Genomic DNA, 23,941 nt, shown 5'->3' with positions numbered 1-23,941 from the left:
CCTGTCTATTCCTACCTATTGATGGGAGTTCAGGGAAGTAACTCCTGTATGGACTACATAACAACTCTTAACTACTTCTCACGGTGTGTGCAAAATAAGGATTTTTACCTGCTCCATTTTCCCAGCGCACAGAAAGAGATCACTCTGGATCTGCCATGTTTACAGGACTGGATGAAAAAAAAAGGCAGACACTTGGATATGGTAGTTCAGGGTGGGATGAGGTCTCAAAAGCCTGAGGAAGGTGGTAAGAGTGTGTTTTACCTTCCAGTAATGAGATCTTTTATTGCTGGGTTTCCTGTTTACAGAGGAGCCTCACAGGGAATATTTGGCAGAGACGCCGCTGGAATCCGGAGCTGGTATTTGGTGAGAGAGAGAGAAGTGGGCATGAATACATTGCATCTCACTGTGAATGGCTGGGGCTCTCCATGAATACATTACTTACTTACTGCCTGTGGATTAATGTGGGGGGAAAATCCTAGGGCAGGTCCCTTTGCATTGCTTTTTTGGGTCCGAGGCAGCAGCTGGATGAGACTTCTGCTTGAACATGTGTGAGTTTGGGGATAGAGAGACCAGGACTCGTGTCACCAGAACAGGGCACACTGAGAGCAGCAGTAAATTTGAAGAGCCTTTTTTTTTCAAAACCTCTGCTTACCTTGGTGCAAGCAAATGGGATTTACATCCTGCAGAGTGCATATATTGCCAACTTTGCATTTTGCCAACCACTTTTTTAAAATCATAGAAAAAATATTAATTTCAATTAACATAAGACATTATTTCCCTTGGTTTATCTCACTTTGACAGGTGTTTTTATCATATTTACTTGCTCTTACTGTGTTGCTTCAATGTGCAGGTTGTTTAGTTCCTATGTGCTTTCTCATAATCATGGTTAGGACAGATGGTGACTTACAATCAGTGATTGGGCACATGTGTTAATGTGATGCCTAAGCCACAGCACTTCAGCGAAGGATGGTGCATGTCTTCATGAACTCTAGTGGAGTTGATACCCTGCTTACAAAAGGGTATCAACCACCTATTAACAATTTGTATCTGTCAATACATAGCTGAAAACAAATAGCAGATTGCCCTTGGCCAACAACCATTCCTTTTTTCCAAGGTCAGACATGAAGAACTGCCATTTATGCATTGAAGTTGGATCTTCCTTTTGGAACAAAGTGATTTCAGTATATCCATGGCCAAAACAGCTGCTTTTCCAGCACAGTTGTCCCATCTGAACAGAGCCCAGGGACAGAACCACACTCAGATCACTGGATGGGTAAGATGCTGCATGGAAAACATACCGCTTACAGATCGAGACACCAACTAGCCAGATGTTCATACAGAATAAGTATTTTATTCATGATGTATTTTTTTATTTACATTAAAGTTTTCTTGTATTTTGAACTCTGCTTGGATACCGAAATTAACAACTTTATGTGACTGCACACCTGCTCTAAAAGAAATGGAGATAACACAGTTCTTTTCCATAGAAGAAAAAGGAAAATTGCCTGACAAAATCAAAGTTGATTTTTTTCATTCCCAGTAATTATCTTCTCACTTTAGAATTAATATGAGTGGAAAATGTAGTTTGCTATAATATAATAAATAGAAGACATTGGGTAATTAGTAGTGCTGGTATATTTCTAAAGTACTAAACAGACAAACAATAAACTGTGAATTTAATCACAAGTTCTCATACAGTTTCAAGACAGGAAAATTAGAGCTCTCAGCTACAGTCATTTGAGTAATCACATCTGATCTGCATTATTTATTAGTTATTACATGCCAAGTGATTCCGATTGTACATTGCCTGAAATCATTCAAAAGCAAGCATGCCTTTGTTTCTGTTTTGTTTTATAAAGAAAAATCAATGGCGTTGCATAATGTGTATTCTATTCAGATTTTTTTCTTTATTTCACATAGAAAATACAAATCAGCGCTACTCTCCATTAATGGGACAGGCATCTGGGATGAATCCTCCAGAAATATATTTTCAGAGCTATCCCTGATCCCAAACATTGTCAAAATACCTTCTTCTGGATATTTTCATCCCTTTCCCTGTGACTGCTGAACTTATCTCTCATTTTAGGATTTATTTCTGATATACTCCCTAAAATTCTGTAGGAACTTTTGCATATTTAATAAAATGCCTGAAGCATATTTGGTAATATTTCTTTTGGTAATATATTTATTCCATTTGACTTATTAACAAAAAATGATGCAGTTTCAAGAAGCAGCGTTACGCAGTTTTATTCAGTTAGTTTTGTGGGTTCAAGTCTTAGTTTTGGGCAACTTCCTGCTACAATACTTAAAAAAGGGAATTACTTAAAATACCTTTTTTTCCTTCTCTTAAACAACCAAAGAAATAGAGAAATAATTATTGGGTACCTTCATTTTCTGCCAGTAAAGCAGGTTTGGTGTTATATATGTCACAGTAAAAACTAAATAAAGTATTCACATCAGTTGTGAACAATTTGTGCCAGCAAAAGTTAAAGCGTCAAAGAAATCTCTTTAAAATGCTAACAAATTTACTTACAAACACCTATATTTATTATTTCATAAATAGGCGCAACAGGTTCCATAAAAAAGATTAAATACAGACACAGTATGAAGAAACAATAATACATAGCCATATGTAGAGGTTATAATTTAGCTGTCTCCAATCTGTTTCTGCAACTAATAAAATATCAGGTAAGCATTTGGCAGTTTTATACATAAAAGGACTTAAATGATGTTTACTAACCAGTACACATAAAGTGATTTTCTTTAAAAAAAAAGAAGCATTTTTTTAGGCAGTACAAAATAAACGTTTGCTCTTTATCAACATTAGTTTTTTCCCTAGGTTTTTTTTGTTTTTATTTTATGAGACAAAGCCAATATTTTTAATTAATATAATTTGGGACTATTTTACTTTCTTTCCTCCAAATAACTTGAAAATATAGACTATTAGTCAGTTGCTTAAAAATGAAGTAAAAATATGAATGTTTGCCAATTTAACCCTTATTGTGAAATCAATAAACTGGAATGAGCCAGTTTCAATTACAATTAGCTACAAAAACATTCACATTTTATACTCTAGGAGAGTGTAACATAGATGCTATTTACAAACTTGCTATGACTGCTACATCAAGCCATTTAAAAAGTCTTTAGTAGTTTCATATAAACACCCATTATGAAAAACCAATGGAAAATCCAGGACTTTTATCCAAGACATCTACAGTTGCTAAGGCAGTTACTATCGCAGCACTTCACAGCAAAAACCAACATAAAATCTGAATGGTCCAAGTTTCCTTCAGGGAAGAAGAAAAGCAATGTCCGTTAGAGGATCTCAGGGTAGGGGTGGAAAAGACAAAGAAAGAGAAAAATAAGGGGGGGGGAGGGGGAGAGGAAGAAAAAGAAAGAAGCAAGACTATTTTTTCCAGAGTGGGTGACCCACAAGCTCAAATAGTCCTAAGTGCTTAGCAACTTGTATTTCCTAATAAAATGCAGAACTGCCTTGACTGCATAAAGCAATCCATGATGAAAAGACTTCCCTGCATTCCTCAGTGGAAAGGAGAGTTGTTTCAGATTTTCAGGTAAGGTAGAGTGCTTTGTCCCTCTGCATGCCCCTGTTCAAACAGAAAAAGAACAAATGTGGGTTTTTTTTAAAATCTGAAAAATTCTCTAGTTCTACTTTTCAAAAAAACCCCAACCCCACAACCCTACTGCATGTCATTAATTCCAAGCATATCACTGAAGTACAGCTGCATTGTCATGGTAATAATAAGAAAAATCCTAGTGCCATAGTGACATGTAGCAACCTGGAAACCACATCTGGCTCTAAACTGCACAGGACTGGGATATTGGTCTAAGTGCTGGTTCAGGATCACCTGCACTAGTGGGCTGGTAGCACTGACTATCAAAAACCACATGGGTCGAGTTGAGGGTTTAGCACAGGTCTTGAAACAATACTCCATAAGCACCCTGTTTGAAGTGGCCACTTTCCTTAGAGGGCAGGAGAGCTTAGTTACATGAATGTGGATGTCAGCCACTGACACCTCTGGCCTATTTTATTTACTCATTCAGACGTAGCCAAAACATGTTGGGTCAGCAGGTTCAGCTAAACAAATGCAAGGCAACATAGAAGCTTCTGGTGCATCCAGCTAGACCAACTCTCTACTGGTGACCAGGGTCTTCAGGAGACCTTCCATGAATGCACATTGTCTAGCATACTTTTGCATTAAGTTCTTGTTGGGTTTCAGCTTCAACTGAAGCATACCAGTTCAGAGCAAAAAGGAGTAATTCACCAATTTCTAATTTGGAACGGTCTGTGGAAGTCAGAAAAAAAGAGTAATTTAAAGCAGCAGAAGCATCACTGATGGGGCTTGATGCACACTGCAGACACTTTTTGGAAGAGAAGCTTTATTCTTAATCTCCCACTTCATTGACATTGACAAAACCTAGGCACCAGTTCTGTTATTCCACAGCTTTGCAGCTTACTTGCTTTGGAGTCCAAGTACAGAGCAAACTGCACTGCACTGGTAGTTTATCCCAATGCTATAGCAAAGATACGTTAAGTTCATGCACACAGATTGACTAAGGCACATCTACACAGGGTCTGCTCAGAGAAAGCTGCTAGTGATGGAAAGTTATGCCCAGTGGACACCTGGGTGGCAGTTCTGAGAACAGTGACCCATCGTTTTTTTTCTGGAATCAGGAATCAAAGCCATAATAAGGCTGTGGCTTATTTGACAGAGGACAGTCTATTCAGAGTTCAGTGTCAGTGGTTGTAAAAGTCTCTGGGCTGGATAGACTCCTATAAGGGCCTGCAGTACATATCAAGACATAATGGTGGTACAAGCAGGAACAAGCAGGTTCTAGTCAAAGTGTTATTCTGAACTAGTAATCAGAAAAAAGATTTTTGTTCAGTTACAGAAACACTTTAAAACAATGATACAAGTGGAATTCTCAGTTTAAGTAAGTGTCATAGATGGAACTGATCTTTAGTTTTGCTTTGTGTTCATTTGTCTGGGCTAGATTTTGTACTTTGGTAGCAACCAAGAGATTTTATCTGCCTCTGCCTTGGGGATTCATGCCAAGTCAAGGGAAGGTCAGGCTGGTGGGCATGTTCACAAGCTCAACACCTATCATTTAAAACTGAAGAGATACCTTCTGTTCAGTCTTAAATGTTTCCAGACAGTAACACGGCTCCAAAAAAACATGCTGCAGGGGAGTTGAAGGTTAGAAGGGGTTACTAACCTTATGTTAAGGGCATAGAGCTCCTGAAGGTACGGTATTTTGTTTCTGGTTACAGTCACGTGGTCTTCATGCCATTCCCTTCCACGTATCTTGTATCCCATGCATCAGCCCTGCCTCTCACTGATGTGATTTTTCATGACCCAGACTAATTATTTTCAATGGCAGCAAGATTTCCTCAGCAATGGAGTATTTGGAGAAAATAGTTCACATTATTTGCCTCTCAAGGAGGAGGTAGCAATCTTAAAACTTCTTTCTTACACCTTCTCCCTAAGATTTCAGTTCTGATTTTCTATGGAATGGAAGTTCTCTAAGACTACAAAGTGATAAAGTGACAAAAATGTCTAATAAATGTATGTATTGAAAACTTGTTCTCCTACAGCAGTCTAACTGCTGAATAAACACAGTGTTATCACAGATGCACTTCTGAAACACTGTAGGGAAACAGGCAACAACCCTATTCTCAAATTCTCTATCAGATACTTGTGTCATGAATGTTGCTCAACACAAGGTGGCATTCACTGGCTGCTTACCCATTACTGCAGTAGTCATTATTCCAGTCCACAGTCTGTGCCTGAGGATTTCTGCATCCTGAACGAACATACTCCATTGCTTGGGTAACAACTTGTGCAGCTGTTGATGTTGGATTGATGATATTCTGATAATCAGGCTGAAGAGTAAATCCCTAGAGGAAAAAGCAAGTACATTACAAAGTATGGAAACAAAGTGACAGGTTGGGTGCATAAAAAAAAAAAGAAAGAAAAAAAAGTGGTGTGTACTGTGAAATGGTAGAATACTTCTTTTCCAAGTGTGCTTTAGGTCACAAAACCTAAAATAGGCAAAAAACTGTAGGTACTTTCTAAGTTTTAAAATCTTTCTTTAGTTTGAGAAATGAAACACTGCCAAACCATTGTTAGCTTTTACACAGTCACAAGATGGAACTAAAAGACACAGAGCAGAAACAATTCAAAACCAAGAGAACAACTCAATCAGCACTGGGACAAAAAGGTCTGTTTGCTCCTCAGAGCTTCCATTTAGATTAAACGTAAGGATACACACTAGTCACTAATTCCCAGAATATGCAAGAGAATCGTTTTGAAGGATGTAGGCAGCAGGTGGCTGACTGTTTTATTAGACTACACCTATTCACATATTGTTCTCAAAAACCTTTTTCTTCATTCAGTCACAAAGGGACCCTCTGCTGCTTCTTTTATTTGCACTTCTCTCTCAACTAAACGGAAATTCAACCAAAGCTTTTTAACTGTTGTTGGACTAATGTAGTGAAAGTAGCACAGAATAACTTGCTTTTTGAAATGAAGGAGATGAGCAAAAGAAAGTGGAAGTTACAAAGAGACATCTAACCTGCTCCCTGAAATATCTGTCGTATGAAAAGTCATAATAATTTTTAGCTCTTTTGATATACTAGGATGTTTAAATACTGTGTTTCAAAGTCAGGAGAACAATTGAAATTTCAAGGCTAGTGTATCTGGTTCACCCTGTATAAATGTACAACGTGTTCCTGCAAAGTTAGAAGAACTACATTGGGTAAAAGCATGGGAATGTTGTATGAAAGCAATTGATGTCTGCTGAAAAAAAAACACACCAAACTCCTTCCTGGGTCAAGGGCATACAATTCCCACTCAAGTTAACTGGATGTGTAGCAGCTAAATCAGAAACTGAACTTGAACCTACTTTGAAAACTCACTCCATCCAGCCAAAGCCCACATACAAAATACACAGAATTAATGCTTTTAGTTAGCTTTAGTTTTAGTTTAGTGTTAGTACATTGTGTGTGATCACTTCTTGTACACAGCCCTCATTAGGACAAGAATTTTGCAGAGATGCTCTTTTCTGCAGGTTTAAGAAGCCAGCCATGCTACCTTCTGTCAAGATAAATGAGCATTCTCAGTTTTCACCTAGCTCCCTACATCCACAGAAATTAGCTTCCTTCAAATGTAACATGTCACTTCCTTCTTCACATCCTTCTTCCTTGGCTATTTCCTGAGGTCCCACAGGTGTTCTGCCCTGCCTCTCATGTGCACTGTCATCTCACTCCACTAATCCTGATCGTGGATTTTAATCTAGACCACAAATGATTGCATCTTTCTTCCCTAATCTTTTTCATATGGCGAACATCCTGAGTAACATTTCAGGACCTTAAAGGCTCTTAAAAGCCTCACTTTGTCCCTGAAACAGTGCTGAGCAAGTTCACAGATGAATTCTGCATGTAGTTGCCATGTTACTTATATACTGCCCTGCTAATGAGATTAAATAAAACCCACTCATGGCAGGGTTTACAGCCATGGTGACTGTAACCCCCATGCTCTGTATACTGCCTTTTCACCAGGCTGTAAACCTACACAGCAAGCTGCATAGACAAGCCCCAAGCCTGCAACAGATGTAAGGGAAACAGTAATTGAGCAGATTTCCCAGTGACTTTAATTGGAGTTTTGTGTAATTAGAAGGCAGAAAATTTGGGGGTTTATACCATCATCATCATTTTTTATATAAAACATTAAGCATAAGACCTTTCTAATTTAGCTGTAAGAGGAAATCAACCATAGAAACACATCCTACCCTCAGGCACTCAGATTTACTTTTGGTAGCAAAGCCTTATCTGTTTATCAGTTTTCATGAAAAAATCATAAATACAAGAAAAGCACTATAGAGGGACATTAGCCAGTAGCAAAGCATGCACGTGAGCAGGCACAGAGTCTCAAGTACTCATAATATCATAGAATGGTTTGTGTTGGAAGGGACCTTAAAGACCATCTAGTTCCAAACCCCATGCCGTGGGCAGGGAACCTTCCATTATACTAAGCTGCTCAGAGATCCAGCCAACCTGGTCTTGAAATCTTGAATACCTCCAGAGAGGGGGCATCCACAACTTCTCTGGGAAGCACTCATGCAAGAAGGAGATAGTTCCTCCAAATCAGAGGAAGAGACCATCAGCACAATACTCATTCCATTTCTTCTGGAATTGAGACAAATAAATAGCTTAGATGTTGGAGAACAGTCCTGTGGTTTAAATGCCAGTTTGGAACTGGGTGGGGACTTATTCTCATATTTTTTCAGGTTTTCTATATGACCACAGACAACTTGCTTTGACTCTCTTCCAGCAAAGCACATGTGGGCTTAGGCTGAATTGTTACTTCTCATGTTAAGGTTGGGGCCATAGATCCAAATTTAATTATTCTATCAACAAAATAAGGGGTAACAACACTTTCATCTTGTACCTGGCAAGTCTGGGTCCCAACCTGCTGCCTGGGATTGTCCTGTTTCTTAGGACACACAGGTGATAAATTCTAACATGGTGCAGGGGTATCTGAGTCAGGCTCCTGCTCCAGAAGCAACTCAGCTGTGCCTCTGGGAGGGGTTGAGGGCTACCAAAATACCTACAATGTGGGTGTTGGAAAGCATGCTTGTTAAAGCAAAGTAATTTAAGCACCCTGAACTCAGTATGAAGGACTGATAAAGTATGGTCTTGTTTAAGATGCAAGCAATAATTACTTCAGCTTTTTCATCAACAGAAAAAGCTATGGAAGTATAGTTCTGTACAACAGAGGGAGACAGCCTCGTTCTAGGCTTGTGGTAAATATTTGTGTATTATTTATGTAAACCCTTAACAAACAATGATGAAATAAGAAGTGTTCAGAAAATGAGTGCTTCGAGGTCTAATCAAACAATGCTGAATGTTTTTGCATTGTAATGCTCAAGAGAAAATCACCAACTGTTTTGCAACATGCCTAGAATTTTAAATTTCATTTTCTTGTTCCAGATTGAAATAAAAATAGGGAACTTGATAAAGATTAATTCGATGTCAGGAGGGACATTTGCTCTTTAATTAGATTTCTGTAGCCCTAGCAGTTTCGTTGTGCCACTACAGCAAGTCCTAAAAAGCCTGCAGCAGAACTAAAGAGTGATCCTCATCTCCACACTTTACTAGGAACTAATTTCATTTCCTGCCTGTCTGGAGAGGTATTTTCAACAGGCATCAATGTTTTTGTCTTCACAACTGATTTATTCATCAATCTCAATGTGATATTTTAAACCTTTAAATTACATCCAAATCCTAAAGCATCTGTTTATTACACAAGGAAATTGAAAATCTGTCTGTGTGATATCATACAAAGATTTTTCCTTAAGGTTATAAAGGAAGTTGACAGATATTAATGATTTTTTTTTCTCTTGACCTCATTCGAAGACAAAGCTTAACAAAAAAGAAGAAATCTGGACAAATACAGCCAGTCCCTGAGTTTGCTGTATATAAAATATATACCAGAAAAAATGAGGCTATTATTTTTGGCAGGCTATGCAATCATCTTGCTGTATACATTTATTTTCTAAAGGAAAAGAAATACCTAAAAGTAGACTGAAATGAGTTATTATTAAAAAAAAATAAAATGTGACATACATTAATCTTCTGTTGCTTTGTTATGCATATGCACTTGCAGCCATGGTTACTAGACATGAAGAATCCAGTTTTGCTTGCTCTACCTGTGAACTGAAGTAGGACAGAGATTGTAATGGGACTCACCATCCCACACAATGCTTGGGGTGAAGGATTTTGAGCAGAGAAAGTGATGCTTCCAGTAGGGCTACTTAAAAGGGTTCCTTAATAAGACTGGGTATATCTGGGGGAGTGAATCCTTGGTCTCATCACTCTTCACACCAAACAGCACAGTACAACAGGCTGGATAGTAGAGTATACTCAGAAAGAAACATAAATATCTGTGTGAGTAGAGAAAGGAAAGAATGACCTTGCAAGTGAAAACAGGCTGCAGCTTCAGATGTCGTTTTAGCCTGAACTTTGGAGTAATTGTGCTAAATTGAATGACAAGGATTAGGAATCAGATCATCAAGTGACAACTAAGTAAAAATTAAACATCATGTCAAACCTAAGAAACAGACTGGAAAGAAGCAACTCAGTTAAAAAATTATACAGTGATAAGATGATCACATGAGCATTTAATGAAAGAAAAATCACACTCTTCTAATATACTGTGAGTGTATCAAAAGTGGATAAAAGAAAAAGTGCTGCACAATGGATTTGGACTTTGAAAAGCAAAACTTTAACATGGCTCTTGTGAATAATATTTAAGGAAAAGACAGTATATTTCAGAATTACAAGTTAAAAATAATAAAAATCAGGATGTACGTTAAATCTAAGTATGAAAATATAACTAAACGATCTTTTTTTTTACAGTTTAAAGGATTATCACTGGAAACAAGCACCCTGAAGGTCTACAGTAGTGGCCATTATTTAATTTATTCATTAATTGTTTTGGAACAGATGGTAAAAGAGACAAAATAGTCTGCTTCACATAAGTCACAATTTAGATAACTCAAAATAGAGAAGATGGTTTAAAGGAAATTAAAAAATATTTACTAATGTTAGGCATATGACCAAAATGCTAATACCAAAATTTTACATTGCCTTGTGCATTTCAGAACAATTTGGATGCATCACATCAGTTGCATACTCCACAGAGTTATTTGATTTTAAAAATAACAGAAATTGCTCAGTCACTGAGGATTTTTTGGCTACCAACACTTCTGATCTTCTTGATGTTCTGTAGTTTTTGTGGACTCCCAATGGAGATTGCCCTTCTCCAGCTGGCAGTCTCCCTTGATCTGGCAGCTGCACACGTGCAGGCAAGGAGTGCTGGATGTGGAGAAGGACATGTTGTTCCCTGTGGAGCTGATGAAGATCAGCTCATTGTCCTGGAAGCAGTGGGAGCAGAAGTGTCTCCCCAGGTCAGCACTTCTTATCAGTCCCTCCTCAAAGTTACACACAGAAGAGTTTGTGGATTTCAAGCACAGTGGTTTTTGGAGAATTGTGTTTCTGGCTGCCAGTACTGAAATCTGGATCTTTATGTGAGTTTTCTTGGATCTGGCAGTCCTTCAGACTAACTACAAGATGATCTTTGATATGAAACTATCCTCCTTTTTCTGGAGAAAATGAGTGACTAAATGTTGCAGAGCCACAGATAAAGCAGGGCATCTGCAGAGAGCAGAGATTCTCAGTCTGCTACCACAGTGTCACACTAGTAAGCTGTGCACTATCTGAAAGCTGAATGTTAGGGGGAAAAAACGGGATAAAAAGAGAACCCACCACTGGTAGGAGCAGTGATTGCTGCTTCTAACATGCCTACAGCACAGTCTGCAATGATGGTGTCCAGCCAGGTGAGGGAAGAAGTGAAAAGAAGTCAAATTAAAGGCACTTATTGCTTCTGCTTTATCAGAATACATATTCTTCCATTCCTCTTGGCTGTCTTTTTATGTAGAAGAGTGGTCTACACAGTGCTGTTTGGGACTGAACCTCACACCCAGAGCTCCCCTTCCCTCCTCACCATGGGCCAGACATACAGGGTGGTGCCTCTTCTTTCTCCTCATTGCTGCCGACTCTGTGCTGCTGCCATTGTCGGGAGAGCTCGCTTCTTTCCCCACTGCGTCTTTTCCTCTTTAACATGCTCTGTCATCAGCAGAGTGCTTGCTCACTTTCGAGTAGAGGGGAGAGCAGAGTCCTTTGACAACTGAGTCAGAAAGAGCCTTTACTTTTGGGTTATAGACTCTTGACTTTCTGCTTTTTGCCTCCTAGTGGCCAACCTGCCTTTTGTATTCTAACGCAGTATGAAATCCCGGTGACAGTGTTTTCTATCATTTTTTGAGTAGACTAGAAAATGTCATACCTAAGAAACTGAAGAGGATACCACTGTTCTATTCTGTCATGGCAAATATGATGGTGTTAGTACACCTGTTACTCTAAAATATAATATATATTTTGCTTTGTCTTTGCCAACATCAAAGGAAACGAATTCTGTATTTAAAAAGGAATTCATAAACTCTATAAACTGTTGTATGCTACAAAAAAAAAAAAAAAGGAAAATAAAATTATGAATATTTCAAAGTGAAATGACAGATTTTCCAGAGCTCAAAAGTTGCATTACTTTGATACAAAAGCAGGAGTGAAAGAAAAATAAATTGTCTTGTAAGTATTCCACAGTGCTGAAAGAGATGTGGATTGGCAGTGTAACATTTCAACAAGTAACAAGCACCTGTCACCTTGAGTGAAACTTAGAAATATGTCACCATGGTATCTTCATTATAAGCACCAGCCTTTCTGATTAGGGAATATGAGTTGGCAAAAAGTACTCAACCAAAAATTTTGTGAGTTTAACAAAGGAGAACAGGAACGCAGAGGTATAGCACTTTTTACTTAACTGCAATTGTCCTTAGTAAAACAAAAGACTCATCATGACACAGGTCTACATACTGACTTGTAGAGACCTGTCTTCTACAATCTAGTGTATATTTTCTCTTAAGCTAGAAGCAAGTCAACTGCACTCCACGCATTTCACAGATGGCTGAAAGTACTCTCAAGCCATTGATGCACACACCATATGCTACAAGCATGCAACTCAGGAAAATAAAACATTAGAAGATTCATATTATATTACCTTTCTTTTTTTGTAGTATGCAATGGTTTAGAGTAATGCCTAAGTGTTTGAGTTCATACAATAATGATGTTCTTTGTATAAATATGTAAGCATTTAACATCTGCATTACATCTTTTCCTAGCCCCTACTGGACTATAAATTCAATAGATTTTCAAATCTATTCAGTAAATAATGTTTGGCAATGATTCTGGAAAAGACATAAGGGGTTTGACCTTCTTTAGTTCTGCACTGGACAAGTAATGTACAAGTGACACTGAACTTGGCAAACAATCTGAACTTAGAAGGCTGAATTACTTTGCAACATAAACTTGCTGAAATATAGCTATAGAATCTCAACAGGTTGCAGTCACAGATGTAATTTTTCATGTTTGGTAAATGAACAAGAAGAGTATTGCTTCTGTCTAATTACTCTGAGTCTTTATGTTCAACCAGTATTCCATCAGGCTTAGGATCTCCAGACAGGCCTCCCTGGCTCCCCTGTCTAGGACTTCCTGTAGCTATTTACAGCTGCCCAGGCTTGGGGTCAGCTCCTGAGTTTCTCTGAGACTTGAGCATGGGCTCTCCCAGGACACTAACACTAACTAATAGGAAAACCTTCAAAAACACACGATTCTGCATATGTGTGGTCATAAGTCTGTGACTGCAAAAAATAAACTGGACTAGGAAAAAGTTGTAAACACTTTACAAACTTTCCTTCCTGATTACTCCAAATCACTCTTTGAACTAAGATCAAAGCCTCTGAAAAAGTCCAAATCATCCTGAGCACAACTAAGCTTATCAGTCCAGATTGCTTTCAACTCTTTTGTTTGTTTGGTTGGTTTTTTTCTGCTTTGGACAATTTTTTTCCTGTTAAACTGTCCTCCCAGCTAGAAGCTATGATTTGTGTGCAAGTATTCCCATCTCTAAAGACCAATCTTAAGACAAAAGGTTTCTGGCTTGGAAAGCAAATGGAAATGCCTTGTTAACAAAGGTGAATTTATAGAGAAATTTAAAACATGCAGCAAGTTTACAACTATGCATTATCAGCCAGAACTGACAAGTTTTGTGTATACAAATCTTTTAGATTCTTGCAACTCCATTCAAAAAATTTTCATTCTAACGGCACTTTGCAAAGCAAGATCCTATTATTGATAGTCAGATCTCATCCAATACAAAAGAAAATTTTCTCTCATTAAATAAACAGCTTATCTGCTCTAGGACTCCATAAGCCTGAGCCTGAAAGTCACAATACCATGGTTGGTTCTGCATTCATTCAGAACTCCTATGAAATGTATTGAGAATCAACTATCTAAAACACTGGGAGTGAAAAAAAACCCAACAAAAAACCAAGCAAAAAAGCCGCCTTATTGGGATTGTGGGCACAGCCCACTTATTTCCAGTAAAAAGAGGGTATATCTATCTAGCAAAATGAAGTTATGAATGCAGCATAAACTCGTGTTCACTTAATCTAACATGTTCAACACAACCTGTGTTGCTTCATGTTCCCTCTGACTGTTCTACGTCACAGTCAGCACAAGGATAACAGCACAAGCTACAACTATATCTTTTTATACACATGCCTGCCTTTTGTTGGTAAAATGTGTTTCCTGAAGACTTAACATTTCACTTATACCTCAGGGTACTCCCAGATTTGCATATGGGTCTACAGACAACGATGGGCATCATCGCTAGCACAAACCGTTCTACTGAAATTTTCCATCATCTGGGTAAACTCGTCATTTGTTCTTCCATTTGAAAGATTTACCCTACACTATCATAGTTTTGGAACCTGCGACACTAAAGCTAATCCACAGCTTTAAATCTCCCTCACTGTTTCAACTTCTGGATGATTCCACTCCCCACACTCATCCCAAAAAGATGAAGTAATTCCCGAGGCAGCTGAAAAGCTCAAACTTACTTGTTGCATTGTAGGTGAATGTAAAGCAGACTGGACCTGCATTGGTAGCTGGTTTCCAACAGACTGCTGCATTGAAATCGGCTGGTGTTGCTGGATGTTGAGATGCTGATGCAGAGGGGGGCTGATCTGAAGAGGTGGCGGCGGGGACACAGCCATGTTTGCTATGGAAACAGTCACTGGCATTTGGTTGTTGGGCTTGGGTGCTATGTTCCTGGGGATATTGGCATGCATGGCAGTGATGTGAGGATTCATTCCTGGTTGTTGGTGGTAGTGGGAACTGAGGTACAGTGCAGAGTGAGCCTGGGCGGGCCCATGAAACACTGACTGCTTTGAATTCATCATCTGAGGTTGTGGGGAAGCTTTAACATCAACGGGTTCACTGTAGCTCTGTTGAGAAAAACAAAAAATCAGACAATACTTAGAAGCTACCAAATGTGGCTGTCCTACCCCCGAAGTCTGTTTAAGAGTCACACTATAGGAAAATATGTATATCTGGACCATCAAATTGTCCATGAAATGGAGTTTGGTCACTACACTAGAAAAATAATGAATCCCTTTTATCATATACTTTTGTCTTCAACATTGTAAAAAAAACCAACAACGTAATTTAGGTCCTCTGTTTACTGGTCTAGCCTGGCATCTTCCTTTTTCCAAACTTACACTGGCATCAGTGACCTAATAACTTACATAACAAAGACAACCAAGCCTCACACGTTTATTTACATAAGCAGCCACAACTATTGACCTCAGACTTGACAGCCTAGTTGAAAAGAAATTCAGTAGGGTGGGTTCCAGTAAAAGTCTGCAGTGATCTTTGACATGTCTCATTTTCTCATTTGCAAACCGGGATAAGAATTTCAGTGTCCTTTATCATACACTTTGATAATGCTAATAGTGCTTTATCAGTTAGCCAACATGATGAAGAGGCTAAACCCCATCAGCTGTTCTAATGCATGGAACAAATACACTACTTGCTGTGCTAATGCCTTTATTTCGAAGTATTCTGTCCTGGAATGCTATCCATGCCACCAAACATTGTTACATGCACCATGGATTAGGAGAAATAAAAATATTCTGAATAATTTCACTTTTAACAAAACTTCCTTTGTTGATCCAATTCATAAGGTTCTGAAAATTCTTTTTAAAACTGATGTCTATATAAATGTTAGACTGCATCAAACATGGGGAAGTTATCTTACTAAAGCTGGAAGAATACCGCATAGAAACTGTACAGATTTTCAGAAATGCTATAGACTGCCCCAATTTCTTAAAGTTGCTAGTAATAAAAACTGTCCTGTAATGAATGTGAATTTCATTAATACTTTTTGTTCTAATATTTATAACTTGCTACATTTGCTTAAACTCAGTTTGCTCAGTTGTTTTGCATACCACCTTTATTTTCTTGGATATCCTGAGTGCAAACTGCGTGCTTAAAAAAATGATGAAAAAAATTTAAGAATTAACTCCCATATGCTTATAAGTGGGAACCATAATTTGAAGTTAAGTCATACTGGGATTAATAGTCAGTGAAAGGTGAAACATGCTGGAAAAAAAATGGCAGAAATGTCCCCCTGGAGAAAGAAGTCACTTTGTCAAAACAAGGCTGAAAGACACATATACGCCCTTATTCTGTGATCTCCATGTCATGTTTGCTCAGTTTACAAGTCAGAGTAAGTTTCGTGTTACTCTTTACACTCCAGGGTCAGTGAAGTCTATTTGTATTCTTTCCGAAGGATGCACCGTCACCAACAATCCTTTGACATGTACGTTACTGGAATTGCTTCATTATGCGTGATGATAAAGACGCAAACGATAACTTAATTTTCCCTAAGTATAACTGCAGTTCCCTTAGCAAAAAAACCCTTGTTTTCTCCAGTAAATGAAGAAAAATCATATGAATATGATAAAATGAGCGCAAATGTCTCTCTGTGGATCTGCCTGGCTCTGCTCACATGTGAGTGTACATATGTGCAATATGTATTATGTGCATATTTGCAGGATTCAGATGCAGACATAAAGGACTGAAAGTAGCTTCAAAAATCTGCTGTTATTTGGATATTATTTTTAAAACATTGAATGAATGTTCATGACAACATGGGAAATATCTTCCCCCTCTCTTCCCAGTTGTATATTTAGAACACTCTCATGACTGTAGGAGCAAAAACTAGTAAAAACTGAAATTTACTGAAATTTCAACGATTCAGAATGTTTGCTAATTAGCAGCATGGTCAGGAGCCTCCTCTTGAGTGTCCCACGCTTCTTACACATTACAGGAGGTGTATGCTGTTTCTTTCTTGAGAAACCTGGAAGCTTTATTTAAAGCATAGTCCCCTCATGAAAACAGTTTGTCTTTCCATGATGTAGTAGGCAGGTTCTGTGTAGGCCAAGCAGAGATAATTGCTCCCGAAGTGTCTAAGGGTAGATCGCTTAAACAATTCCTCCTGGTGAGGAGGTATCAAAAAACCTTTGCAGCGCTATTTGTGACATACTGATACATACTTACACTTCATTTGTAACTACAAAGATGCTGCCATACACCTCTTTAACAAAGATACATTAAACCAATCTAATTACTGGGCAATTCTGAGTTCACACGTAAGAGGTCAATGCATGGCCCATACTGACAAAATTACAGATATACAGACAGTATTGATACTTTAAATATCATATTATGTTAAGAGGAATTGTACAGTCTCTGGTCAGAGATGAATAACACTCATTATACCTCTGAGAAGAGCTCTGCAAATTGATCAAAATGGAGTGTTTCAGTTGTCTAAAGCTATGAATCAGCTTTGTATATGTTTCATCCACTGAAAAGCACAACACTTCAGTTTAAGACCAAGTATTTTACTGTAACTTAGGATACTTTGAATCATATGTGATGTGAAACCAAATTGTCCAATATCGTGTAAATCGCATCAATACTACCAGTTACTGGGAATCTTGATAAATGAACCCATTAAATGCTCTTCTCCAGCATACTGCACCTTCAGCTTTTTCTGCATATAGGTCAGAAATGCAGATTTTGTAAGTATTGCTGAAGCTAATAGAATAGGTGATTCAAATACCTTGGCTTAGTTACGTTACTTTACTGTGAAATATACCAAGAGGCATATATGATGCATAAGTCATGCTACCCTTTCAGACACAATTACTTCATTCACAGACTTGAATGGGCATTGCACCTATCCAGTAAAGCATCAGACAGTCTTAGATAAGGACTTTTATCATGGATAAAACTAGGAATTAAGAACAAAGGGATTTCATTAGCATATATGGGCTTCAAATGCACAGTCACGTTCCCCAACTTTGCAGGTTGGAATTCAGTAAATTTTCTCTTGCCTTATCCAAGGAGAAGAGTACAGAAATAATTTAAAAAGCCCCCCAAACCCTCTAATTAATCTGCCCCAAACCAACACAATTTACATCTCTGATTTTTGGGATTAAGTTCTAGAATACAATTCATTTGCAGATATATGCAGTGGAGACAAAAATTACAAATCTGTACACACAGGCCACCAAACATTGGGGCTTAGATCTCCTACAGGTAGCAAGGTCTTCTACTAGATGTCCAATGAGAACATCTTTGATCACTATTATCAGAATGGTGGTGTAGACTCACCACTAGAGGGTGACAGAATATTACATTTAGTATACGGTGGGTGGCAGTATTTCATACATAGATTAGCGAATATACACTAGGACCACAAATTAGTTTTTCTTGACAGTCGTTTATGCTCTTTGCATGGCTTATACTTGTACTAGAGATCAGGTCAAAGCTTTACTATAGATCTTCAAGTTCTAGGATAGGCTAGGAGGAGGATTTCCTATGGACCTGTCTCTCCAACTAACATCATCACCTAATACTATTGCCTAAGTTTAAAAAAATAAAAAATCAGAAGGTGAAGACAACATAGGTAGGCCAAAGCAATGGAATGCTACAGAGGAAGTATGACTGCACCTTTGTCACAATGCAAAGCCATTTTCCTCCCCACCCCCGACCAAGAATCTAGTTTTACCAAAACACAAAGAAAAAGAGGGAAGAACATTTTGATATCTGAACAGAAAGATAATGAAAGTAGAAAAAAAGTAGGGAAAGGAAGGAAACAAAATAAGTACTACTGTAACTCTGATGATAACAAATATAATTATATTAACTAAAAGTACTGGTGGCTCATGACCCTTGGTCCACAGAATTATTTTACTTGTATTGTATTTTCAAGGAAATGTGTGATGATACTAATGAGTGATGTTCTTCAGAGAAAGTGTTCAGAGTTGATAATTTTGCACAGTTTGGAAAGTGCTGAATCAAGTTCTTCCCCATGGTTTTCACTAAGTTTGTGCCTTTCCTTCCAATTCTAGAGCAAAGAGAACTTTCTCATCTACTTCTACTCCCCTAATGTGTGCCAAAACTCCTTATGCTTAATTATCAAATTAAAGAATCATATAAGGTTAAGGGGTTAAGCTTAATAGCTGTGCTATTCTTTTCTACTGAAAACTGCCCTGGGACTAATGGTCCTCCTTACCACAGACTGAATTCAGGCACAAGGAGTATGTCTGTTCCTTAGAGGAAAGTGACATTGGGATTTCCCTCATCGTATAACATAAAAGTCACTCTTATGGTCAAGAAATAATTTTTGGTGCAGGCATCCTGCTCAATTTACTTATGTCAGAGAAAAAAGCAGCAGCTTAGGCGATGCCATTCTGGCATCTCCACCTCTTCCTTTGGGATATAATTTTACTTCCACTTTGAAAAGTCACACTTTAAACGCTCACCTCTGTATCTGGGTAACCAAACAGCACTTGAAACCTTCATGGGTATTGATTCTCTTTCTAACCTGTGACTGCCTTCTGGCTACTGTTGGCACTTCTAACCCCGTTTCAGCTGGAACATAAACAACATCCATGTTGAAAGTAAAGCAAGGACATGTTTTAACAAGGCAGCACTCTAAGGGCCTGAGCCTTGCACTACTGAATTTAAAAGAAAATCTTCTATTACTAACTCCAACAGAATTTGGATCACAGCCCAACACTGTTACTGTTACTTCAGTATTAATATCTGCAGGTCCATTTCATTTTTTATGAAAACCAAGTAGGATCTGCCTAACAGAGGCAGAGAATCATTCCCAGTTGAGGACCAGTACTTTTGACCTGTGTTTCTTCAGAAGCATACCTAGAAACTACAAGTGCCTATACTTATTTCATTTGTTAACACGTTAATGCAGTTTTTGTTAGAAATGCTGCCAGCAAGTAGGACTATATAGATATATACACACATAATGCCTATGAATATCTTCAATGTACATAACGCATAAATGCTTTATCTTCAGCATCCTTATCCACTTAGGATACTACATATATATTATCTGCTATAACATACAATATACAGCCATAATGTATGGGAACTAAATAGACTTTTGTAATAATGTCACTCTAGAAAGCAGTACTCAACTAATATTGCTCCTTGTAATGTAAAATCAAAAAGGTAGTGTTCTTTCAAAGAAACCAGAGATGTTCTATTTACAGAGAAAAAAGAGTTCTTTTTCTTGTTCTATTGATTTCACAAAATTAGTTAATGATCAAAGCCATTCAGTTGGAACAATATAATTTCAGTTGTTTACAGATCAGATATCATCTAAATGCTTCTTTATTAACAACACCAATTAAGCTCTCCTTTGTAGTACAATATTCAGTAAATACATTCAGTACATTCAGAACATTCAGTAAATGTTCTTGTACTATTCCATGCCCATGTGTCCTTTAAATACATGCTGAGAGACCTCTTGAAGGGCAAAAGAGTGAGCCTTGTGGCCAATACGCAAACAGCAAAAAAACCAAACAGCTTTACTTGTGGGTAAACATAACATATTCCAAAATCAGAAATTTTTTTTTTTACACAGCCAAAATGGTGCAACACAGTTTTATTTTAAATGAGAAACAGGTGCTTCTCTTTAAATGAGAAACGGACGTCTGGCATCCTCTCTCTATAGACTGGAACATGTACTATGTGAGTATTTCAAGGCCTAAAAAAGAGTTTAACTTAATTCGGGTTTCACATGAATATGTGTCATAAACCTACAGAGTTGCCACATTGTCCCTTTTCATGATGGTGCCATTCCCACAGGTAGTGACTGGTGTCACTTGAAGCATGTTGAGGAATTCACTAATTTTTTGATCCTGTGACCACAATGATGGTTACATTCAGGTAACAGCAGTGATTATGTCAGCTAGTACCAGGATGGTCCTGGCTGTGCAGAGAGTAAACAAACTTTAGCAGGCCTGACTCAGCTTAAAATGAGTTATCTTCAGTACTGTGACATTAAAGAGGTAGAGAGAAGGAAATTGGCTGCATAATTTATGCAGCTCCTACAAAGCTTACCTAAGCTTAAGTTTGCATCTGCTGTCTTTGCTGTCTCTTTGGTGGAAGGAACATCTTGAATTGTTTATTCCTTCTCTCAGCTTTTCTGTGTTCTCATAATCCTGTCCATTTTTAATGTTTTTGACATTTTAGGTCACTTCCAACCCCAAGCCTGTCCTTGAGAAGAATCCCTTCTTCTAGCCTGCATGGGCTCAGCCATTTCATTAATACCCCTGTGAAGCTGTTTATGAGAGAAAGGCTCCTTGCTGGCACTGTTTTCTCTTTCCTGCTTAGCTCTTAACTCCTTTAGAGATTCCTTTGACTTAACTCTACACACTATGGTAGATAACTTCATATGCATATTTGAAGTACAGCTGCCTTCCTACCTAAGTCACAAGAAGCTCTTAGCAAATGACGTTTCATATTTTGTTAATTCCAGTCACCTATTGCAATAACAACATCTGGGACTCTAGAGAGTTCAGAAAGCTTTTTGACACATTCTTGATATTTCAGAACAAAGGAGTAAGCCATGGGTTGTCATCTCTAATTAGTCGAGGTGGCTCAGAAGAACATCTTCAAATCTAAATATACATTTTGTCATCATCTACAGAGGATTGGCATGGATTCATTTAGGGTATGTGAGTAAAAATGGATGTTTTATGAATGTAACCTGGGTACATGTGATAAAGGATATGCAACTTTAATTTGGTACAAGTGTTTTAATTCCCCAAATGGAAGCACTAGGCTAATACTGAAATCTAGTTTTATTAACTCAATTCGAAACCAAACACAGTTGCTCTCCAAATCAAAATCTGGCTTCTATCAAGCTCAAGACATTTCTGCCATTTTTGGCAGAAATTATGTGAGAGCAGCTCTCAGTTTCTGCACTGCTGAATGTAAAGCATCACATGATTTAGCCTCAAATCAAATTCATGGCACTAACTTAAATATGGTTTGCTCTATATTTTCAGCCGCAGTAGATAGTCGGTTTCCTTGCTAGAGAAAAAATGGTTGGACTTGTGTTATTATGAGATTAGACAATTGTTTTATCAATATATATGTTCACTTACCAGATACTCTGATATATGGCATATTTGCACATGCATAATTTTATTTATGATTCTTTGAAAATTTCTGACTACATCATATCAACTCCAGAAATAATGAAAGAATGAGGTATCACAGAAACATGAATTACCTGCTTTAAAAGCCTTACATTATAGTTTTCCCAGCTAGAGATTCTAATGTTTAATGGAAAAAAGTAAAAAATCTATGTGTATGTCATCATTCTGGGATTTTCTTTTATTATTTTAAGGGAAATATTTCCACTTGCCTCGCAGCAGCTTCTAGCTACAAAAACCCCCTCCAAACATGCATCAAACATAACCCTATTTTTATTTATTCTTTCTCTTATGCTTTCACTGAGAATAGCCTAAACTGGTTTATGAAATTTCAAAAACATCTGCATGGACTGGGGCTAGATATAACATAGGAAAAGCTGTTCTCAGAACCAGGTGCCTTTCTGCCAACAGCAGAAGGGACGTTGCTTTCCTTGTATGCAGCAGCCAACTTGTTAAAGCACTGACCAGGAGACAAGACAGTTCAGTCATTGACTCTTGTCAAGAGATATTAGGAATTTTATTCCCCAAAGCAATGTCCTAGACCCCACCAGCTGCTTATTTCAGGAAGGAATGAGCCAGGATACAGTGCTCCCTTACATCTGAAGCTTGGCCGTTGTGCAGAAAAGAATTTGGGATTCACTGAGCTACAGAAAACAAATTGTGGAGAGAGCACACCTGCACATCCACAATTACTTAGGAGTGGGGAAATGCTTGATCTAGGAGAGCTGATATATCTTTTTGCCTTTTTATATGTTAGGCAGGTGCTCTCACCAAATACATACGCACACAAAATGGGAAACTATTGCCAATTTTACTGTTTCGGTTTGGGGATTGTAGTTTTTGCTTTTTGCTTTTGGTGTTTGGTTTGTTTGTTTGTTTGTTTGTTTTTTATCATGGTGTCCATATTGCTTTTTACAAGTAGGTCAATTGCTTTTTACAAGTAGGTATACTTTTCCATGTATATTCACTGCAGTCCTAAGAGACTTGAATTCCTTAGGCTGATCATTTGTATTACAACATAGGCAGTCTACCAGATATTTTGGGTGCCCAGGACTCTCTGGTTACAAATTGCTGTGCTAATGGCATTAAGGCAATGCCAGTCTTACTAGATATGACCTTTAGTTTTCTTATGAACCACAATTGCAAGATGATGGACTAGAAAAGCTAAGTCTGCCATATAATTCAAAAGCAATTTTACATGTCCAAAGAATCTGAACTGTCCACAAAACTGAAAAATGTCCAGTGCATTCACTACGAAGTCAAGTGAGGACATTGCTTTGACTTAGATACAACATCAGTTTTGAAATATGCTTGAGCATTTTGAATTTGAATAATATTCTCCTCGTTGACAGGTTTTAGCTTCAGCCATAGTCACTAAAATACGTCTGCATGAAACTTGAAGTTGTCACTACACAGAGAGAACTAAAGATTCATTTAGTAAAAAAGAATAAAACAAGGAAGAGAAACTTTTTTGTACTATTGAAGGTTGCATTCGTACTGCTATATTTAACATACATATATGTATCACTTATATGCACATAAATATATTAGGCATGTTTAATACATAATATGCATATACTGTTATATAAACATACATAATGAACATATATAATATAGTATTTAACATTTACCCATATATATATATGTATTAAATATATATATATTTGAAATATGCAGCAAAAACTCTAATGTCAGCCAGAAAAAAGGCTGGTTAAGCTGGAAAAAGTGCTTGTTTTATGAAAAAGTAAAATTGCAATTCACAGCATTTTATGTAATGCTATACAAATTACCAGATACCGGAGACTGCATTTCTGGACCTGAATAGTACTAAAAGTTGCAACTAAGGGCAAATATAAAGACACTTGTTTACAAT

At 37.7% G+C, this 23,941-nt stretch overlaps 1 protein-coding gene across 2 annotated transcripts in view; it reads right to left on the bottom strand.

Annotated features, from left to right (window-relative positions):
* Positions 1 to 1,394: 1,394 nt before the first annotated feature.
* The window catches only part of TOX (thymocyte selection associated high mobility group box), a 223,689-nt gene continuing 201,142 nt past the window's right edge, over positions 1,395 to 23,941 (bottom strand). For both annotated transcript variants that reach the window (XM_008921386.3, XM_018080005.2), the window contains exons 7-9: positions 14,590 to 14,976; positions 5,766 to 5,917; positions 1,395 to 3,605 (exon numbers count right to left, since the gene is read on the bottom strand). In XM_008921386.3, coding sequence (XP_008919634.1) covers positions 3,569 to 3,605; positions 5,766 to 5,917; positions 14,590 to 14,976 — 576 coding nt within the window. In that variant the 3' untranslated portion in view covers positions 1,395 to 3,568. The remainder of the gene's footprint in view (positions 3,606 to 5,765; positions 5,918 to 14,589; positions 14,977 to 23,941) is intronic.

The sequence above is a fragment of the Manacus vitellinus genome, unplaced genomic scaffold (genome assembly GCF_001715985.3).
Source record: "Manacus vitellinus isolate BGI_N305 unplaced genomic scaffold, ASM171598v3 scaffold_1_pilon, whole genome shotgun sequence".
Classification (NCBI taxonomy): domain Eukaryota; kingdom Metazoa; phylum Chordata; class Aves; order Passeriformes; family Pipridae; genus Manacus; species Manacus vitellinus.
This window is presented reverse-complemented; position numbering and strand designations above follow the sequence as displayed.